General features: G+C 49.7%; 6 protein-coding genes across 6 annotated transcripts; 5 read left to right on the top strand and 1 right to left on the bottom strand.

The window, feature by feature from the left end:
* Positions 1-1,848: 1,848 nt before the first annotated feature.
* On the top strand, positions 1,849-3,970 carry COCSADRAFT_117756 (uncharacterized protein). The gene is made up of 5 exons (XM_007702015.1): positions 1,849-3,172; positions 3,225-3,261; positions 3,352-3,380; positions 3,430-3,462; positions 3,528-3,970. The coding sequence occupies exons 1-5, from the start codon at positions 1,893-1,895 to the stop codon at positions 3,706-3,708; spliced, it is 1,560 nt and encodes a 519-aa protein (XP_007700205.1). The 5' UTR covers positions 1,849-1,892; the 3' UTR covers positions 3,709-3,970.
* Positions 3,971-5,529: 1,559 nt separating this feature from the next.
* COCSADRAFT_171473 (uncharacterized protein) lies at positions 5,530-5,994 on the top strand (the record flags this gene model as incomplete). The annotated part of the gene is made up of 1 exon (XM_007702014.1): positions 5,530-5,994. The coding sequence occupies one exon, from the start codon at positions 5,530-5,532 to the stop codon at positions 5,992-5,994; it is 465 nt and encodes a 154-aa protein (XP_007700204.1).
* Positions 5,995-6,271: 277 nt separating this feature from the next.
* COCSADRAFT_324867 (uncharacterized protein) lies at positions 6,272-7,819 on the bottom strand. Its single transcript, XM_007702013.1, has 3 exons — positions 7,084-7,819; positions 6,706-7,019; positions 6,272-6,647 (listed from the first exon to the last, which is right to left on the bottom strand). The coding sequence occupies exons 1-3, from the start codon at positions 7,409-7,411 to the stop codon at positions 6,549-6,551; spliced, it is 741 nt and encodes a 246-aa protein (XP_007700203.1). The 5' UTR covers positions 7,412-7,819; the 3' UTR covers positions 6,272-6,548.
* A 2,413-nt stretch (positions 7,820-10,232) lies between these two features.
* Positions 10,233-11,863, top strand: COCSADRAFT_142881 (uncharacterized protein; the record flags this gene model as incomplete). The annotated part of the gene is made up of 3 exons (XM_007702012.1): positions 10,233-10,523; positions 10,577-11,197; positions 11,249-11,863. Exons 1-3 carry the CDS (start codon positions 10,287-10,289, stop codon positions 11,861-11,863), a joined length of 1,473 nt encoding a protein of 490 aa, XP_007700202.1. The 5' UTR covers positions 10,233-10,286.
* Positions 11,864-12,460: 597 nt separating this feature from the next.
* On the top strand, positions 12,461-13,910 carry COCSADRAFT_36977 (uncharacterized protein). The gene has a single exon (XM_007701650.1). The coding sequence runs from the start codon at positions 12,711-12,713 to the stop codon at positions 13,743-13,745; it is 1,035 nt and encodes a 344-aa protein (XP_007699840.1). The 5' UTR covers positions 12,461-12,710; the 3' UTR covers positions 13,746-13,910.
* Positions 13,911-14,147: 237 nt separating this feature from the next.
* Positions 14,148-16,534, top strand: COCSADRAFT_36976 (uncharacterized protein). Its single transcript, XM_007701649.1, has one exon. It carries the CDS (start codon positions 14,303-14,305, stop codon positions 16,178-16,180), a length of 1,878 nt encoding a protein of 625 aa, XP_007699839.1. The 5' UTR covers positions 14,148-14,302; the 3' UTR covers positions 16,181-16,534.
* Positions 16,535-16,943: the final 409 nt, after the last annotated feature.

The raw sequence follows: 16,943 nt of genomic DNA, 5'->3' as shown, positions 1-16,943 counted from the left end.
CAAACGAACGCCCTTGGAATGAAGAAATCAGAGGTCATATCCCATGCATGTGATTCACAAGACCGGTTAGAAGCGGCAGGCTGTCTGTATAGTCCACCTATGGGAGTAGTGGAGGTGAGCGAGATCCTCAACAGTTCTTGATATAGACGCTGTGATTGGGGTTTAACTAAATCATAGGGATTTCCTAGTTTTGACTGCCTCTCATGTCTAATCTGTGCTACCTTTCACATTTGTTTATTCATGTTACCTTGAATACACGATCTATTTATATGCTCATTGGCGAAACATGTACGTGTGACTATCCCAGTATCCAATCTTGATTCATCTCCTTCATATGCTACTATGATTTGTTGTATGCCTGGATATTGTGGCTGTGACAACTTGATATTGGGGATTCGTGAGCCAGTAAAACTGCAGACGTGCTCGTGACAATATATGCAGAATCACTAAACTGGACGCATTGCGGGACGAGGGACCTATGCGCGGTCCGGTTCCGAAAGGGATGCCCTTGGTGAAACTGCCGAGCATACCTCATTACAGATGCCACCTGAACAAGCAGTACACGAGCAGTAATTGAGAGAGATATTTTGAGGTTTGTCTTGTGTTTGTCTGATAGAATAGCTCGCAAGATCGCAGTGGCCTACGGCTTCTTGTAGATGCTGATAGGTTTTCGATGAAAAGCAAAAGGAAGACGTGCGGCATCTTTCATTGAGTCTGCTCTTCAGTAAGTGTGCCATCTGATCAGATGGACGTATTGCATCGTATTGCAACGGTTTGGCACCCTATCGGAGCTTCAGAGGGACGCGCTAACGTGCGTGGCTGTGTGGCATGGTCGCTCTGCTTTGTCTCTGTAATGTCAAGAGACTTGTCTCGATACCAGGCCTGATAAACATTCGGAATTCTGCGGGAGCATGTTATTTGTAGATGCCATCACGAAAAGACACATTCCTTCTTGCAGTAAAATGAGTTGAAAGAACAGGAGGGTGGTATGCAAGTAACAACCCTCGAAACATTAAGAGAAGCTAGCATTGAGCAAGGACAAAAGCGATGAGCAAACACTATATTGTGAAGTTTAGTGTTTTGTATATTTGGAGTTTTTGTTCGAATTGGATTCGACAGCAAGCGCCGTAGTGTTCAACCTTCGGCCGGGCCATGTTCACAAGAAGTCATAGCGGCACTAGCGTCATGCATGTCGCCGAGAAACATGTGCGGGAGCCATTGCCGTGCCAATTCTTCCACTGCTATTCCATATGCGCCGTAACTTCAACGGCCATCGTTATGTTTCTTGTTATATCTCCTTTTCTCCTCTAGACCTATTTCGTTGTTCCCTCCGCTTTGATGCTACGGACCTCCCTGCTAGAGTATTTGCACATCGTCGAGCAACTACGTCATACATGTCATTAGTTACCCATGAAGTCACCCCCCGCTTAACGCGTACAAGACTTCGCGCCAAGCTTCATCAATTCTTATTCAGCAATGGCATGCCTATTGGATGCTCCTTAGATATCTTCCGCTGTTGATTCAGTTGACAGAGATTAGCACCATTGGTTGACATGGCTCAACCCCTGCACAACAGCTATCCTAGTACCCATCATCGTGACGCAGTCGTATATCAAAAGTCTGCTTCGTATGTCGCATTACAAATTTCATTGAACTTCTGATTCGCCCGCGCAAAGGTTCCATCTGCTAGTCGAGCGCCATACATGGATTACCTGCAGCAAGCACTGTGACAAAGTGGCATACCCCACGCTTAATGAGCAATTAACCTGTTATTGTGACATGTGGTACTCGATCTGGCGGGGCTATCAGTATCGCGGTACTTAGTGGGTGTTTCCCCAGGCTAACACTGGGTACTTCTGAACGTTACCACCTTCACACCTTGTACATTGACAATGGCGCCGGCTGAACCGCATGCAGAGCCTTTTGTGCTTTTAACATCTGAGGAACCCGACTTTCCCGAAGAGCGAGAAGGATGGAAGGGTTACATTGAATGGGAGAGATACCCTGAAAAGAAGAAGAAGGCGGCAGAGATCCTAGCGAAATATGATTTCCCTGTACCGCCAGAGTTCCAACTGCTCCCACTCCCCAAGACCAATCCTTTGCTCGAGGGTGTGCGCTGGAAGTACTACCACTACGCTTTGGGAAAGACTACAAGGGACCTGCCAGCCATCTCATGGAATTATGTCAAGAAGGAAAAAAGCGAGGATATGTTGCACGTCTTGGAGTTTCCTTACAATGGCGAGCCACCCCGAAAGCGATTAGTCGAGACCGAGATCACCGACAACAAAGACCACTACATCCGAAATCATGGTGGTGTCCCTGAGATTGATCCTGAAAAGTACTTCTTCGAAGTTGAAGGTCTGGTCGACACGCCGAAGAAAATAACCTTGAAGGAGCTTCAGGATGAAAGCATATTTCCACGCATGAATACCGTGGTCACCCTACAATGCAGTGGGACGCGTCGTATCGAGCAAATTCGCGACTATCCCGGAGACGGTGACGAACTCATCAACGCACCCTGGGCCGAAGGCGCTATTGGCACCGCTCGCTACGTTGGTGTTAGTCTGAAGAAGGTTCTTAGATACTGTGGTATAAAGCCAGAGGGAAAGCATGTGGAGTTCTTTGGTGCCGACACATACTTCAAGAAGGGACAGGTGTACAACTACGCTGTGTCGGTACCAACCCGCAAGGTCAACATCAATGAGGTCATTCTTGCATGGGAGATGAATGGGGAGCCACTGCCTGCCATTCACGGAGCACCCCTCCGTGCAGTTGTGATGGGGTACATTGGAGCAAGGAGCTGCAAATGGCTAACACGCATCAACGTCATTGAGAACCCGTCACTGGCCCCGGTACAGATGAAGGAATATCTGTACTACACTCCTCAAAAGGGAAAGCAGAACGTAACGTACAGCAATGGCTTCAGCATTCAGACCATGCCAGTATCCAGCGCTATCATGACACCGGTCGACAAAGATGTCATTGTCCATGACGGGAAGATTCGCATGACTGGCTGGGCATACAGTGGTAGCGGCTGGCCGGAGCGAGTCGAAGTCAGCAACGATGGAGGTGGTGTTTGGTATGAAGTACCATATGAGAATTTGAGCAAAAAGTACTTCCACGCCTGGCGCACCTGGTGGATGGATGTCCCTGTCGATGCAGAGGGTTGGCTGTAAGTTCTCCGATCATCATGTTTTTGGTAACTGAGACTAACGATCCCTCAGCGAGTTTTGTGTGCGTTGCTGGGATGATGCTTTGAACGTAAGTGATTCGGAAAATATGCCTCTAACCATCTCGGATAGCATTTTGTTCTGCTGCTGCGGACCGACCATTTGCTGACATGAACTCTAGACCCAGCCGACATTTGTACGAAGCGCATGGTAAGCATTACTACCTCTGCCGTTATGGAATCGCACTAACTTTAGATAGGAACTGGGATCTTCATGTGACATCCTCCTGCCAGTAAGCCTTCCCTCTAAGAATCTCGTCGCTAGTTTTCAAGATTATCACACTAACACGTTCGATAGCCGCGTCAAGCTCTACAGCGTCAACACTACCAAGCCAGAAACTGCTCGGCGTCTTAAACAATTTGAAGAACATAAGACTTCAATCAACCCTATTACCAGACCTGTACCGTTCGATCTTGAGACCGAGGAGGAGTACCTAGAGGAAATGAGGAAGCGTGGTGGACGTGACCCTGAAGAGTAATGCAAATATTTGACGAGATTGGATAGGCTGAAAATAGTAGACCTGCTCGTATAACGATTTGGGTTTTTCGCTCAATCAGTACCGTCGCTCGTTTGCTGAGGCCTGCATTGAACATGAATTTTGGTTGCGAAGAAACTATGCACGAATACTGTGTTGCTGAGAGAGTCATAAAGGCTTTGTGCTGGTGGGGGGAGCTGATTGCAATGCGCTAATGTGTCCGACCGTGAGATGTTTTATTAATATGAATTTACGATCTTACACTGTATCCAATTTCATACTACTGCAATTTGAAGACTAGTGTACCGCCCGGCCATTGAGAATGGTACATCAATGATCGTACCTCTTATTTATTTTTTCTGGCTTGGTATCACAATTATCTGCGTGCTCCTGAAGGACCGTTAATTTATCCAACAGTCAAGGCAAAATTCCTCGTACTGCTCACATTTGAATGCATTGTTGGACTGGCTTCAGTAAGCACAACGCTGAATAGGGTTTCATCGCTTGTTGGAATGAGCCTGAAACCCTTAAATCAGGGCAAGCCTATCAGGCGCTAGGGATTAGGTCAACATGATTTTTTATGACGTACGGAGTGGGGTACCAACATAAGGAACGACAACATCACTCCCAGAGCACTTCCCCTAAGTTCTCGAAATGGGTGTATCATATATTTCTGACTCTTCCATCGCAGTCATTGCACCGGATTTTCCGTTGGGATATCCCGAGGAACTACTGCAGCCTCATGAGGCACACTCACATTTGGCCTCTTCCTTTGCTCGAGCAATGAAGCTGTTACGCTGTTGCACATATCAGAAGATGCGACCATCTTCTCTCAGCAAAGTGTCGTTATCATATTGACTTGAGAACAGTACGAGGAAACCAGGTATACCAAGGGCCAGTTGCTTCCTCCGAGACATGACATTACTCTTACTTCCTTGTCACGCGCGGTTTGATAGTAAAGATGATCACATTTGCATTTTAGGTCACCATTGCAGTAGCTATGCGCATCCCAAATGCGTACGGAGGCTAGCAGGCATCCACATGGTAAGCAACCCCATACTACCAGCATTTTTATCGCTCGCTCTTGTTCACTCAGCAAGTCTTTAGCATTCGAAGCTCTCGCCAGATACGGCGTGTGCGGTGCTTTCAGGACTCTTCTATCCCCAAACCTAAAGGAGCCTGCGAATACTGATGCCGCACACCCACGATATTTTTGCGTAGGGAGCAGACACGAGTGAGAAGAAAGGTCGATTGTTCGTCTACAAAGCCGGGTACGAGATACGAACCTGTGCAGGCCACAAAATACGCCACTACGTGAGAGTGGAACGTGCCGATCTTGATGACTACGAGAAAGCAAGCTTCATGGGTGCACCGAAAACAGTTAATCGTGGCAGGGGTTAAGTTTGAGGCGAATGACTCGAAAACCCCAGGTAGAACATGAGCTAGGGAAAAGCAAGGTCATGTCTAAAAAGCATTTCAAACAACAGTGTGGGACAGATTCTACAACATTCGCGCAGTCTCCCGGTATCTCATTGAGTGAAGAGTCTGCTCCGCGTCAGACAACGAAAATGCTCCAGATTCTACGACATATTCTGTGTGGGGTGCATCGTGTCATAAGAAGATATAAATCGCGTTCTAGCTACTCGGGGCATAGACCAACAGAGGGATCTTAGAGATCGCAAAGGACTTTGCCTAAAAGAACAGCCCGCCCTACATGAGCCAGAGACCCCACAGTCGAACGAGCCCCCTGTTCCTGGAAAACGACCTAGTCGGAAACCTGCAAGGTCTATAATACCAAAGCAGTCGGTGCTCCAAACTGTTGGTATGGATGCTCGTTCCATTGTAGCTTGTAACAACATTGCGACGGAGGAAAGGAGAGATGGATATCAACTGTCACAGGGGTCCGTTCTTTCGGAAGGGTCCGATAGTCCATTTGTCCAACCTGGTATGACGGGGCAAGAGTCGGCAAATCTCATTTTCGACGTCGGTTCTGTACAAGCAGTGTGGAGCCACACACAGGGTGGCTGCATGGGTGATCGCTGTGCGTCAAATGCCCGTCATCATGCATCCCGAAGCGGGCTAAAGCATCATCTAGGAACTTCTAAACGAGTTCAAAATCACTCAATATTGTCAAAATCAAACATTTCAGATCCAACATCAAAGTTAATAAAGGATACGCCTGCAGCATATCGCCATGACCCAACTCATTCATCTGAGACCCACACTTTCCGAAACAAGGCCATTCCAAAATTGAAACTCTTACCCGTCCACATACGGCGTTTGTACTAGGCCATCAATCCTTCCCTCTGAATCGATGCACACGCATGCTAGTAAGTCGGAGGACTGCTCCACAGAAACAATAAGTATATCCAGTGCCCCTTCGCGGATTCCAAGCAGGAGGAACATATTCAAGAACTAAACAGTTACGTATCGCGCTATGCATCCAGCTCGCAAAGTATACATACACAGAAAAGATAATGATACGGAAAGAAAAAAAAGAAGATTATAGTTCCGACCCCAGGCAGCTGGTCCGTTCACCCAACTCGTCACCTTATCACATATCGATCGGTATAACCTCGTTCGCTTTCTATGTCATCATCCTCGCTAAAACGGTGTATGCCATTTCGCTGGTCCTTATCCTCATCACTGACCTGGTGTACGCCGTTGCGATGGTCCTTGTCTTCGTCTCTGTTCTGGTCCTCGCTATTTTGATCTTCGCTGTCTCTGTTCTCGTCCCCGCTTTGGTCCTCGCTGTATCTGTCCTCGTCGTCCTCGTCCCCGTCCCTATATTCCTATGCAATATCAGCCTCCGCAAGAATGCTTATTTTACGATTCTCTAGCGACTACGGGCAGGGCACTCCTGGGCTCGCTATCGCGGAATCTTCTTCTTCCCCCGTTCCAGGATAGTTGTTCTTTACCATGTATTGCGCAATCTCCCAATCCTGTAATGGAACGTCAGCAATTCTGCATCTTCAATCTTTCGTAACGTATGCAACATACCACCAGCCCGCCTTCCATGTAATATCGCCATTTCTCTGAACTTCCCAGATAAACCAATATTTCCCATGGGAATTCTTCACTCTCAAACTCCCAGATGGTCAAAAATTTCAGGAGCGAGTCTTTGTCCACTGGTTCGTACTTTTGGGCTCGGATATTGTTTGCAAGCTCGAGCGTAAACACGCGCGCGCGCAGTAATTCGGGACTGTCGAGCATTCCGGGGATGAAATCGCCTATGAACCATTCTATGAATTCATCGTAAACTTCTGGTTTTGGCTGCCAGAGGACAATGGCCCACATTCGAACATCGCGAGGGTCTGTTGTAGGGTGTCAGCTTTCATAGTATTGCTTTATGTGGGCGAGCCTGTGAGGCAAACATACCGTCTCTCCATTCATCGCCGTGAACCTTGAAATACTCTTTGTACGACCGAGTGTTCAAGCGTGCGCCGACTGGAACGTCGCCCAACGTCGGGCCAATCTTCGCCTCGAAATCTTCTATCGACTCTTCCTCAGGCAAGTCGTAAATGGTCATATGCTTGCCGTTGACCTCATTCACTTCTTGGAATGGATTCTCGGGGGTTTGCTCTGCGGTGCGCGCTGAAGATTCAATCTTCGCAATGGTAGCAGGCACATGCCTGTTTTCGTACCAGCTTTGCGCTTCCTCGTCATCGTCGGTTAAACCTGACCAGACAACTGCGATTCTCGACATTTTTTGAGCTCTTTCGATGTGCAGTTTTCGAAGTAATGGTAGAAAGGTTATGTAAGAGAGATGTGAACTTGTGATGTAAGTATACAACAACAGGGCAAAAGATATGATCAAAACGGCGGTCAAGTGCCAAGACGATGGAACCAAGAGAGCAGGTCCGGCCTGTGCTGCGTGGGTTTACGCTTGACTTCAGAGCCTCGTTCGCTCGGTAAAGGGGGCAGCACGTTGTGTGAATGACTGCTTGTAGTGTGTTCGCTGCGGTTAGTTCCTAGACTAGTATAGTGGGGAAACGGACCGTCTGGAACAAAGGGTCCCGATTACGGGAGGAGCTCCGCATTTTTATAATGGACAGACTAGGAAATGCTAGTGTCCCCAAGTTTCACATTGCAGCACCTACCGGTACGGTCCTCGAGTAGATCGTAATTACCGTCAGCTGATCCGCATCCTCAGACTACAGACGCACCGAGAGGATGGATGGGTTTGGCAGGAGTTTGACAGCGGCGGCAGGCAGCCCGACTCATGCAGGCAACGGGACCGTCGGGCTGCGGACACGGCTATCATGCATGAGAAAGGAGCATTGGTGATCACAGGACGAGTTCCACATGCGACGCGACAGCAGCCAATGAAGACGTATGGAGACTGTAGAATGGCAACCCATGCGTAGCGCATGACGGCGAGGCACGGGCGTATGGAGCGAATATAATCACCACCACCAAATCCACGGGGTCACATTAAGCAACAAGTCTATATGTACGTATACCCAACAAACCCCTGCTTACCATTCTTAGTGCCCTTATGCTTGGAACATCAGAATAGAATATGCAGACATTTACCCCTCGGATGCATGTAATATTCTGTATCTTATCTCTTACCTCCGCCCGGACTCCACTGGCCACATGCACCCATGCATGCTTGCACATGCCTCGCACCTCGCGGCTCACTTGCTCCTGCAAGAACGCCAGTTTCTTCAGCTCGGCAACTGAATATTCGACTTCCAAGGCACATTTTGTTTTCCAGGAGAGGCCTAGTATGCATACCTTCGCCATTATTGTTTCCGTAGGCGTAGAGCGCTTAAACATTTTCTGTCTTATCGGTCCGAAAGGCAAAACCGGTAGTGGTACGTACCTGCATTGGACGAGTCAGTTTGGACGCCTCACCCCGGTCAATGGCCTCAACTCGATGACGCGGGTTGAGAAAAGTTCAGTGTCTCAATAAATGGATTACGTGGCGGAGTGTCGACATCGTCCACCGGTTTTGCGTGGATTTGGGCGTCCGGGTATTCTAATCCGGCTTGTCTGTCCGTCTTATGCCCGGGAGCGAGGGACAGCGTAGCAATGCGAAATGATTTATTCTGAAGATTCCCTGTATACAAGAAAATACCAAGAAATTTGCGAGGCAGGAAAGCCGGAAGCAGGTACGAACGAGCCCGTTGTGTTACATCGGTATCTCGTATTAAATGCGCGACACGTAAAACTAGGGTCTGTAGCAAACCGTTCGTCGCTTAAATAAGTACATGGTCAAATCTACGTATACGTAATGCTAAGCCCGTGGGGGAGGTCGGTGACAATGTCCCTGCGCGATCCACATCCAGGTTCATTTTGAGCATACAATGCCAGAAGATTATCGTATACAGCAACTACAATCATTTTGATGATAGAGCAGGAGCTGGGATAAGACTCGCTACCAAAAACTCCGACCCTGAGCATGGACACTCAGGGCGGAGAGTTAAGAAGCGAGCCGGATCGGCGATGCATGGTACGAATGTCATGGCTTTTGGCAAATATTCCGAACCTGTCACAACAAGGATGGTGTCGTTCTCGTGGGCATAACGTTTACAATCTCAGACACCTCCATGTGCGTATATCACAATACAGGTCGACTGATGACGGCAGTGAATATTACTTAGAATCACATCATGAATCTGTAAGCCTAAATATCAGCTGAGTTTTTCAAGGTTTTTATAAAGCCTCTCTGACAATAGCGTGGCTCCGAACAGCACGGGCTCCGAGATATCGGGGGGCTTGACTCAAAAGTGAGGCAGACCGAAGAAAAACATAGATAAACTTTGTTATCACGAGGTTCACATCTGCCTAGGACGGTTTACCTCAGCTTTGCCATCCTACTAGCCAGCACCACTACCGTGTCTTGATAAAAAAACAACGAATGGAATAGAGAACCGCGTCTTTCTTGTTCCCCGGCTGCGAGGATGATCTTCTACCCATTCCAAGTAAGTAGCGCAAGCAATCGGGCCGTAAATAAGAGTTCGTCAGAACAAGGCGATCCCCACATCAAAACGACGGAACCGCAGCTCGCCAGTGGCTTTCTAACTTACTGTATACGGCCCGGGTGTGCACTAGATGCTGCTACTTCTCGCTTATCCTTGACATCGAACCAAACAATCGTTCTAGTGGCGTTCACTCCAGATCTTCACTCGAGATCATCCCTCTCATCAATGATTTTGGAAAGTCTCCCACTATCGAATGTTCTTAGTCCAACATTAGCCTTTCACTGGCGAACGGCAATCAGTTTGATCGCTGTAGTAATGTGTTAGCGCTATAACACCGCAGCGATCCGGTGCACCAGGCATTTATGATAAGCATAGAGGAAACGGTTATTCGGTTCAACTTCGCTCTTAATGCTATGAGGGAAATGCTTTTTTCTTTCAGCTTGCTATTCGTGCATTAGGAGTACCAAAATGATGGAGATATAACTTGTGGTTTCTTTTTCATCTCATACTCTGGAAACGGGATACGAACGGCGACATAAGAACAGACAACAGCGCCCACTATTAAACAAGTAGAAAAAACAAAGGAATTTTCTTAAGAGGCGGAATTATATATCCAAAGTATCTATGGCTTAACCTTCTGCGCGAGTAGACATGTGGTGCAGATTTTTGTGGGCATGGACTGCCTTTACAGTCAGCTTCGTTTCAGCAACACCTCCGTCATCGGCTCACTCACTAGAAGAATCTGTGGCCTCACTGAGCCCCACAGCCCAAATCTATTATCCGGGGTCACAAGGATATGCTAATGCAACGTTACGATGGGGCGCTGGGCAGACCCCACAATACGACATAATTGTCAAAGTTGCAACCGAGGCAGATGTGCAAGAGACGGTTAGATGACTTTTTGTTTTTGACATTGTAGCTTGGGGCTTACTTTCGACTAGATACTGTACGCCAATGCAAACAACAAGTCCTTCCATGCTATCTCAGGGGGTCATGCGATTACGGTGTATCTCAACAATGTCGAGCATGCCGTCGGCATCTTGATGCGTGGTATGAAGGATATATCGATTACGGAAAGGGGTGACACTGCTCTCGTCGGAGGTGGTATTCTCAACAGCGAGGTCCTTGACTACTTGTGGGCTCATGGGAAGCAAACCATGACCACGGCGTGCGCTTGTGTTGGTTACATCTCTCCTATTCTCGGTGGCGGGCACGGCTGGAACCAAGGCCGGTATGGTCTCGCAGCCGACCAGCTCGTCTCTGCACACATGGTGCTCGCCAATGGCACCGCCATCACTGTAGGCGAAGACAGCAATCCCGATTTGTTCTGGGCTATCCGCGGCGCTGGCCACAACTTTGGCATTGTAACTCAAGCTGAGATCAAAATTTACGACCGGGAACCAAGTCTCGATAACTGGACCGTCGATGTATTATCCTTCACCCACGATAAAATGGAAAGTGTCGTGAATATCGTGAACACCTGGTTGGGAAGTCCCAACAGATCAGTCGAACTAGAACACTACATAATGTTCTACTTCGACCCGAAAATTGACACAACCAACGTAAACACACCCTCCCTTCCCTATTAGGTCCACAAATCCTAATTCTCCCAGCCCGTGGTCGTCGTCTTCGTAATCTACCAAGGTACTAGCATCCCAACTCAATACACTGAACCCTTATACGCCCTATCCCCGGCCACCAGCACATCCGGCCAAGCCGATCTCGCAGGCGTAAGTCGCTTCACAGGCGCCGACCGCACCGGTGCATCCTGCGAAAAAGGTCTTACCCGCTCCGTCGTCCCCGTCTCAGCAACCACCTACGACCCAGCTTCCCTCCGTCAAGTCCTCACCATAATGGCCTCTCTCCCACCCTCGCTCAACCAAACCGTTGTGCTCCTCGAAGGCTACGCTACGAACCGCGTGGGCGCTATACCGAGCGATAGCACCGCGTACCCCGACCGCGAGGGCCAGTTGCTACTTTCGCCGTTTATGACGTATGAGCGGAATGAGAGTTTGGATGCTGAGGCGTGGGAGGTTGCGGGGAGGATTCGGGATGTGATGGCTGAGGGGACGGGGGAGGCGAGAAGGGCGTATGTTAATTATGCGAGGGGTGATGAGACGGTCGAGGAGTTGTATGGGCCTGAGGCGTGGAGGTTGGAGAAGTTGAGGAAGTTGAAGAGGGAGTACGATCCGTTTGGGAGGTTTAACTTCTTTGCGCCGATTGTTTGATGCGGGAATAGGAGGGTGAGAAGAGGGGCTTGAAGATGGTTTGTGTGTTTGCGGGCTGTGAATTGAAGCACTTGGATGAGTTAAAGAATCAGACTTGATTCAAATTCTTTATCTTTGAGCTTTAGGGACTTATCTGTTTAGGTAGTTGATTTTTGGAAACCCTTCTCTCGGACTTGACGGTCCTCTCATTTTTGGGTCCCGTACAATTCTTTCTTCCCACCTAGTAGCGGCTCAGTCATCAAGCGAAAAATGAGCCCACAGCAGCAGAGCCTCATACGACATGAACTTATATCCACGGGAATAAAGAGACGACTCGTCAGCTTCCAAAGACCGTCAACTTCTACCAATGCAGTTAACGGTGCTCTAAACGACATGATAGCCACCAAGTGGGCCATTCTCGCAAAGCTACCATTTCGCGTAGAACACCCGCGCACACCGTTGAACTCTCGCATCCAATCCAATAAAAATATCCCAGACACTCTAGTGTATGTGATGAGGTGTTGGTGTATCTTGGCCGATAACCTCGCGTACATCTGGTCATGTCGAGCGCTTATTCATGCGCTTACTGATGGCCTGAATCCGCAAGATCCGCGACAACTCGTCCAATCGCCTCGAATACTCTTTACGAGACCCTGGGGCTTGTTTGGTTCAAGGTTCTGACTGGGCCACGATGCGGTCCTCGCGGCGAGGGTAAATGGCTCAAAGTAGGTGGCTTAGAAGGGGACGTGGTGGCTGATACATCCGGGGGTGCGGGACGACCACGCAAAGGAGATGGGTTTATAGATGGGTGGGTTCCTTGCGTTGTATTCGATAGCACCTTCTTTGTACTATATCGAAAAGTTGTAAGATGTTCAGGCTGCCAAACTACTCTGCACCGCGTGGTGAAAGCATTGCGCTTTCGCCATACCCCACCACACCCAAGAGCAATGTCTACGCCGAAGAGAAGGACCCTTTCGATGCTCTGCGAAGAGCGAGTGCGACGAGCGAAGAGACATACTCAGACGAAGCTTTATCGCCTACCAGCACATGGTCGAATTCCACACGCCCGAATAGCAGCCCTTCTCCCTACACTCCGGAAACCCCTGTACCACGAGTAATAGCACCAACCCGTCGTCAAATGATCAAATCAAAGACCTTTCCAGCTTCTGAACGCATCTCACGATCTACTGCAACCACATCAGAAAGGCTGAAAAGCATACTCCCAGACCTACTACCTCTGGACGATCAATCAAAAACACTAAGGCTCCAAGCCCCCTTTATATACGAGACACAATCACAAAACCTACCACAATACCAACTACAAAAAACCCTAGACCGAAGCAGCGGCCCATCAACCCTCCTCAACATCCGCCGCATACAACCGCACGAAACGAGGCCCTGTTCCGTGCCTGCAATCTACGCAGCGCAAGATCGGCGCATACGCTACGATGAAGAGGGGACGTTGTACACGATTTCTGACTTCGACATGAAGGGACGGGCCGAAAATGCGTTGAGGGGTAGCATCCAGCTTACGAGTGGAAAGACGCTGTGGGGCGGGCAGTGGACGCGCATCTGGCACGTCACCAGGTGCCGGGCGCGGCATTCTCGGTGTGACTACAGGGGCAGTTGCGAGCCGGAGAAGCATCTTTTGTTCTGCATCAAAAAGGGCGTATGGGAGGATGCGGAGGGCGTAGTTGTTGGGCGGGAAGAGAGTAGGAGGGTGGGGAGTTGGGGTTGGGATGGGCTGGCTACTAGGTGGAATGGGGTAGGGTCAGAGAGGGAAAGTAGGGCGCTGGAGATGACGGATGCAGTCCGAAGGGACCAGAGGAAGAGCGATCTGCTGGTTGCGTGTTGGGTGATGAGGTTGTGGATGGCAGGCGAGTTTGTGTGGGATGACGAGTAGGGGACAGGTAATCACATAGTGATGTGACTAAAGTTTATTGACAAGCAGAGGCCGACATTGACAGTGATGATTGTCCCAGCAGGCGACTGCTGACCATGGTGAAGGGGGTGAGATGGCTGTACATAGTTGTTAGCAGAGAGAAATGATGTATCGAAGCCCAACCGTAGCTAGCACGCATGCTTTGCCCCTGGAATCCGCGCGGTGCACGAGTGGGATTTGCTTTTTTTTCATAGGCACGCTCGATACCAGCAAGGCGAAGCCACTGGGGCCGAGTGTTTCCTGACAGCATACGAAAGCCGGGCCTTTTTGAGCGGATACGGTGTAGGCGCACCATCACGACCGAGCGCCACAGCCAAGGGGGCGAGCGGCCTGCTAGGCACCGCCTCACGCACCCGTCCCAGCACCCATTGCTCAGAGGGGCATGCGACTTCTGCGACCACAACCGCCAGAATGCACCTGTGTGTATCCTGAGGCGACAATAGTAATCGGATGTATTGAAATTGTTTCTCTGTAAAACTATCCACTCCAAGCCTGGCCATTGAGCCTCTGTCCTCACCATGCCGACCGTCACCCCCTCCCGGCTCGCCATCGTTGTAATCGCCTTCTCGCTCATAACTTTCTTCTGGTCATTCGGGCTTCCTGCTCAAAACGCTCAACCAGAAGTGCCTGTTATAGATCACTATGATCACAAGAATGTACATACCGACCCGATAATTCCGCCTCCCGCTGTCGAGACACCCGCGAATGCTCACAACAAGCCGAGCGAAAAGGGTCATGCAGCTGCCCCTTCCCCTAGCACGACGGGCGTGGCCGAATTTGAAGAGGATGGTGGGCGATGGGAGGACGCAAACAACGGCATTACTACACCCTCTACGCTCCTCACCCATACAATTGCCGCCCACAAGAGCGCCGCTGCAGACAACTCGGACAACGAACCTACTCCGGCTGTCGTCGCCCCTCCCTCAACACAAGCCGTAGAAGGATACTGCCAGAACCTTGCAATGGCACAAGATGTCATGGTGGTGCTGAAGACATCCAAGGCTAGTATTGAAAAGTTGAACGCGCACTTCCGTACCTTCATTTCCTGCGTGCCTACCTTTGCCATCTTCAGCGACCACGAGGGCGAGTTTGAGGGCCACAAAGTACACGATGCGCTCAAGGCTGTCAGCCACGACATCAAGTTTTCGCATGACGAGTTCCACGAATACCGAATCATGCGCGCGGACGCCCAACACAAGCCCGATGCGGCGAAGCTCGATGAATTGGATAAATGGAAGATGTTGCCAATGGTGTACCAGGCCTATCACATGAACCCCCACGCCAGGTTCCTTGTCTTCATCGAGGAAGAAACAGCTCTGAGCTGGACTAATTTGTTGCAGTGGATCGCCAGACTGGACTACCGGATACCCTACTACAGCGGAGCCCCGGCCTATATTTCTGGAACACAATCGGTCCAGCGCGGACCAGGAATTCTATTGTCTCAAGGTGCCCTGCGGAGATTTGCAAAGTCTTATGACGAGCAATACACTCGCAAGTGGGAGCCGGCCGTTGACAATGAATGCTGTGGAGACTTGATGTTGGCAAGAGCCATGGCAGATGCACACGTCGAACTCTACTCGTCCTGGCCTCTTCTCCAAGCCGAGCAACCCTACAGTCTCGACTACACCAAGAGACACTGGTGCGCACCAGCCGTCTCATGGCACAGAGTCAGCGGTGACCAGCTCACTCGGCAATGGGAAATCGAAAAGAAATGGACCAGCGCCAAGGGCTGGAAAACACCATATCTGTTCCGCGACGCATACCAAGATCACGTTGCGCCGCACGTCGAAGCGCGCAAGGAAGGCTGGGATAACATGAGCCAGGACGCCAAGATTGTTGCGCCGGAAGGGAGACAGCAACAAATCAAAGACGAAGCCCAAAAAGCCAAGCAAAACCAAGAGGAAGAAGAGAGAAAGAAGCAGGAAGCACTGAAGGAATCCGAACGTGAACCCGATCGTGAACCCGATCTACCCGGCATCGTGAAACCAGAGCATCCAGAAAAAGAAAAAGAAGAAGACCCAGAACACCTAATGAAAGACCACAAAGATGACATCCTCCAAACCGCCGGCACCCATACTACCCACCCGCAAAAACGAGACGACAAGAAGAAAGGAGATAATAAGAAGGAACCACCTAACTGGGACAAGTTAGCTGACAAACACCCTAATGCCGCAGATAGCCCTGAGGTGTGCCAGAAGACGTGCGAACAAATCGAGGATTGTCTGCAATGGCGGTACTCCAATCACGGAGACGGAGAGTGCCATCTTAGCAAGGTGATTCGACTGGGTGGGTCGACTGGGGATGGGCAGTGGACGAGCGGATGGATGACGGATAGGATAGAGAGTGTTAAAAGGGAATGGGAGTGCAAGAAGGTAGAGTGGAGGTTTTATCAGTAAGCTTGGGGGTTTTCTATTTTGGAGTTTCTTTTCAATCGTGGTTCAGATGGAGACTATGGTTGTGAAAATGACGGAGTTTGTGGTGTTTATTTGGGAGATTTGGGGGTTGAGGATGTGAAGATGGCTACTATCTTTATGTGATATGGTGGAGAGGCGGACAGAGTAGGGATGTGATGGTGCAAGTGGTTGTATGTATACCCTCTTGTTGCAATTTATTAGATTTTGAGCATAGTGATGAGAATGTTGGTATGAAATGATATTCTCATTAACAAGAATTGCTCGTGGATGCATTGGAATCCTGTGGACCACGAAGGCTAATAGCCGCTACGTCAATGTGTCTCATGTTAATACTCAAAGAAACATGTACCTTGCATCCAACGCGCCAAGCACAATGCACGTGACTGCGCATCACTCCCGCATCCTGCATCCACGCACCCGCCCCGTTCCTGACTACCGCCTTAGAGAAAGATTGAGTGCCACGTCTTGCTTCCAGCACGTCACCCACCGCCCCCAAATCTCCCACCATTCCCCTTTTTAATCCCATCAAGTTTCGAATCCAGCCTCGCTGAATTCCCACTTCCCGAGAGGGGGCGGTGGGCAAACGCCAGCCACGCAAGTTGTTTCCCAGCCCCTCTGCGAGCCATGGCCGCGCCGACCACCCAACCACCCTCGGGGTATGCACGCACGCACCCCCCGGCCCAGCCACGTCTTGTACAAAACTAGCTGCCAGACCGCATTTCTGCGGTACTTCTTGAATAAAAAA

Source organism: Bipolaris sorokiniana (assembly GCF_000338995.1).
Source record: "Bipolaris sorokiniana ND90Pr unplaced genomic scaffold COCSAscaffold_7, whole genome shotgun sequence".
In the NCBI taxonomy this organism is placed as follows: Eukaryota; Fungi; Ascomycota; class Dothideomycetes; order Pleosporales; family Pleosporaceae; genus Bipolaris; species Bipolaris sorokiniana.
The sequence above is the reverse complement of the archived record's forward strand: the minus strand, read 5'-3'. Positions and strand labels throughout refer to the sequence as shown.

Bases quoted from the DNA above. Each gene is read 5' to 3' on its own strand.
- COCSADRAFT_117756 (XM_007702015.1), top strand. From the start codon at position 1,893: ATGGCGCCGGCTGAACCGCATGCAGAGCCTTTTGTGCTTTTAACATCT. The intron at 3,381-3,429 runs GTAAGCATTACT...AACTTTAGATAG, and splicing joins ACATTTGTACGAAGCGCATG to GAACTGGGATCTTCATGTGA. The intron at 3,463-3,527 runs GTAAGCCTTCCC...CACGTTCGATAG, and splicing joins CATGTGACATCCTCCTGCCA to CCGCGTCAAGCTCTACAGCG.
- COCSADRAFT_36976 (XM_007701649.1), top strand. From the start codon at position 14,303: ATGCCGACCGTCACCCCCTCCCGGCTCGCCATCGTTGTAATCGCCTTC.
- COCSADRAFT_36977 (XM_007701650.1), top strand. From the start codon at position 12,711: ATGTTCAGGCTGCCAAACTACTCTGCACCGCGTGGTGAAAGCATTGCG.
- COCSADRAFT_324867 (XM_007702013.1), bottom strand. From the start codon at position 7,411: ATGTCGAGAATCGCAGTTGTCTGGTCAGGTTTAACCGACGATGACGAG. The intron at 7,020-7,083 runs GTATGTTTGCCT...ACCCTACAACAG, and splicing joins CGGCGATGAATGGAGAGACG to ACCCTCGCGATGTTCGAATG. The intron at 6,648-6,705 runs GTATGTTGCATA...GTTCCATTACAG, and splicing joins ACATGGAAGGCGGGCTGGTG to GATTGGGAGATTGCGCAATA.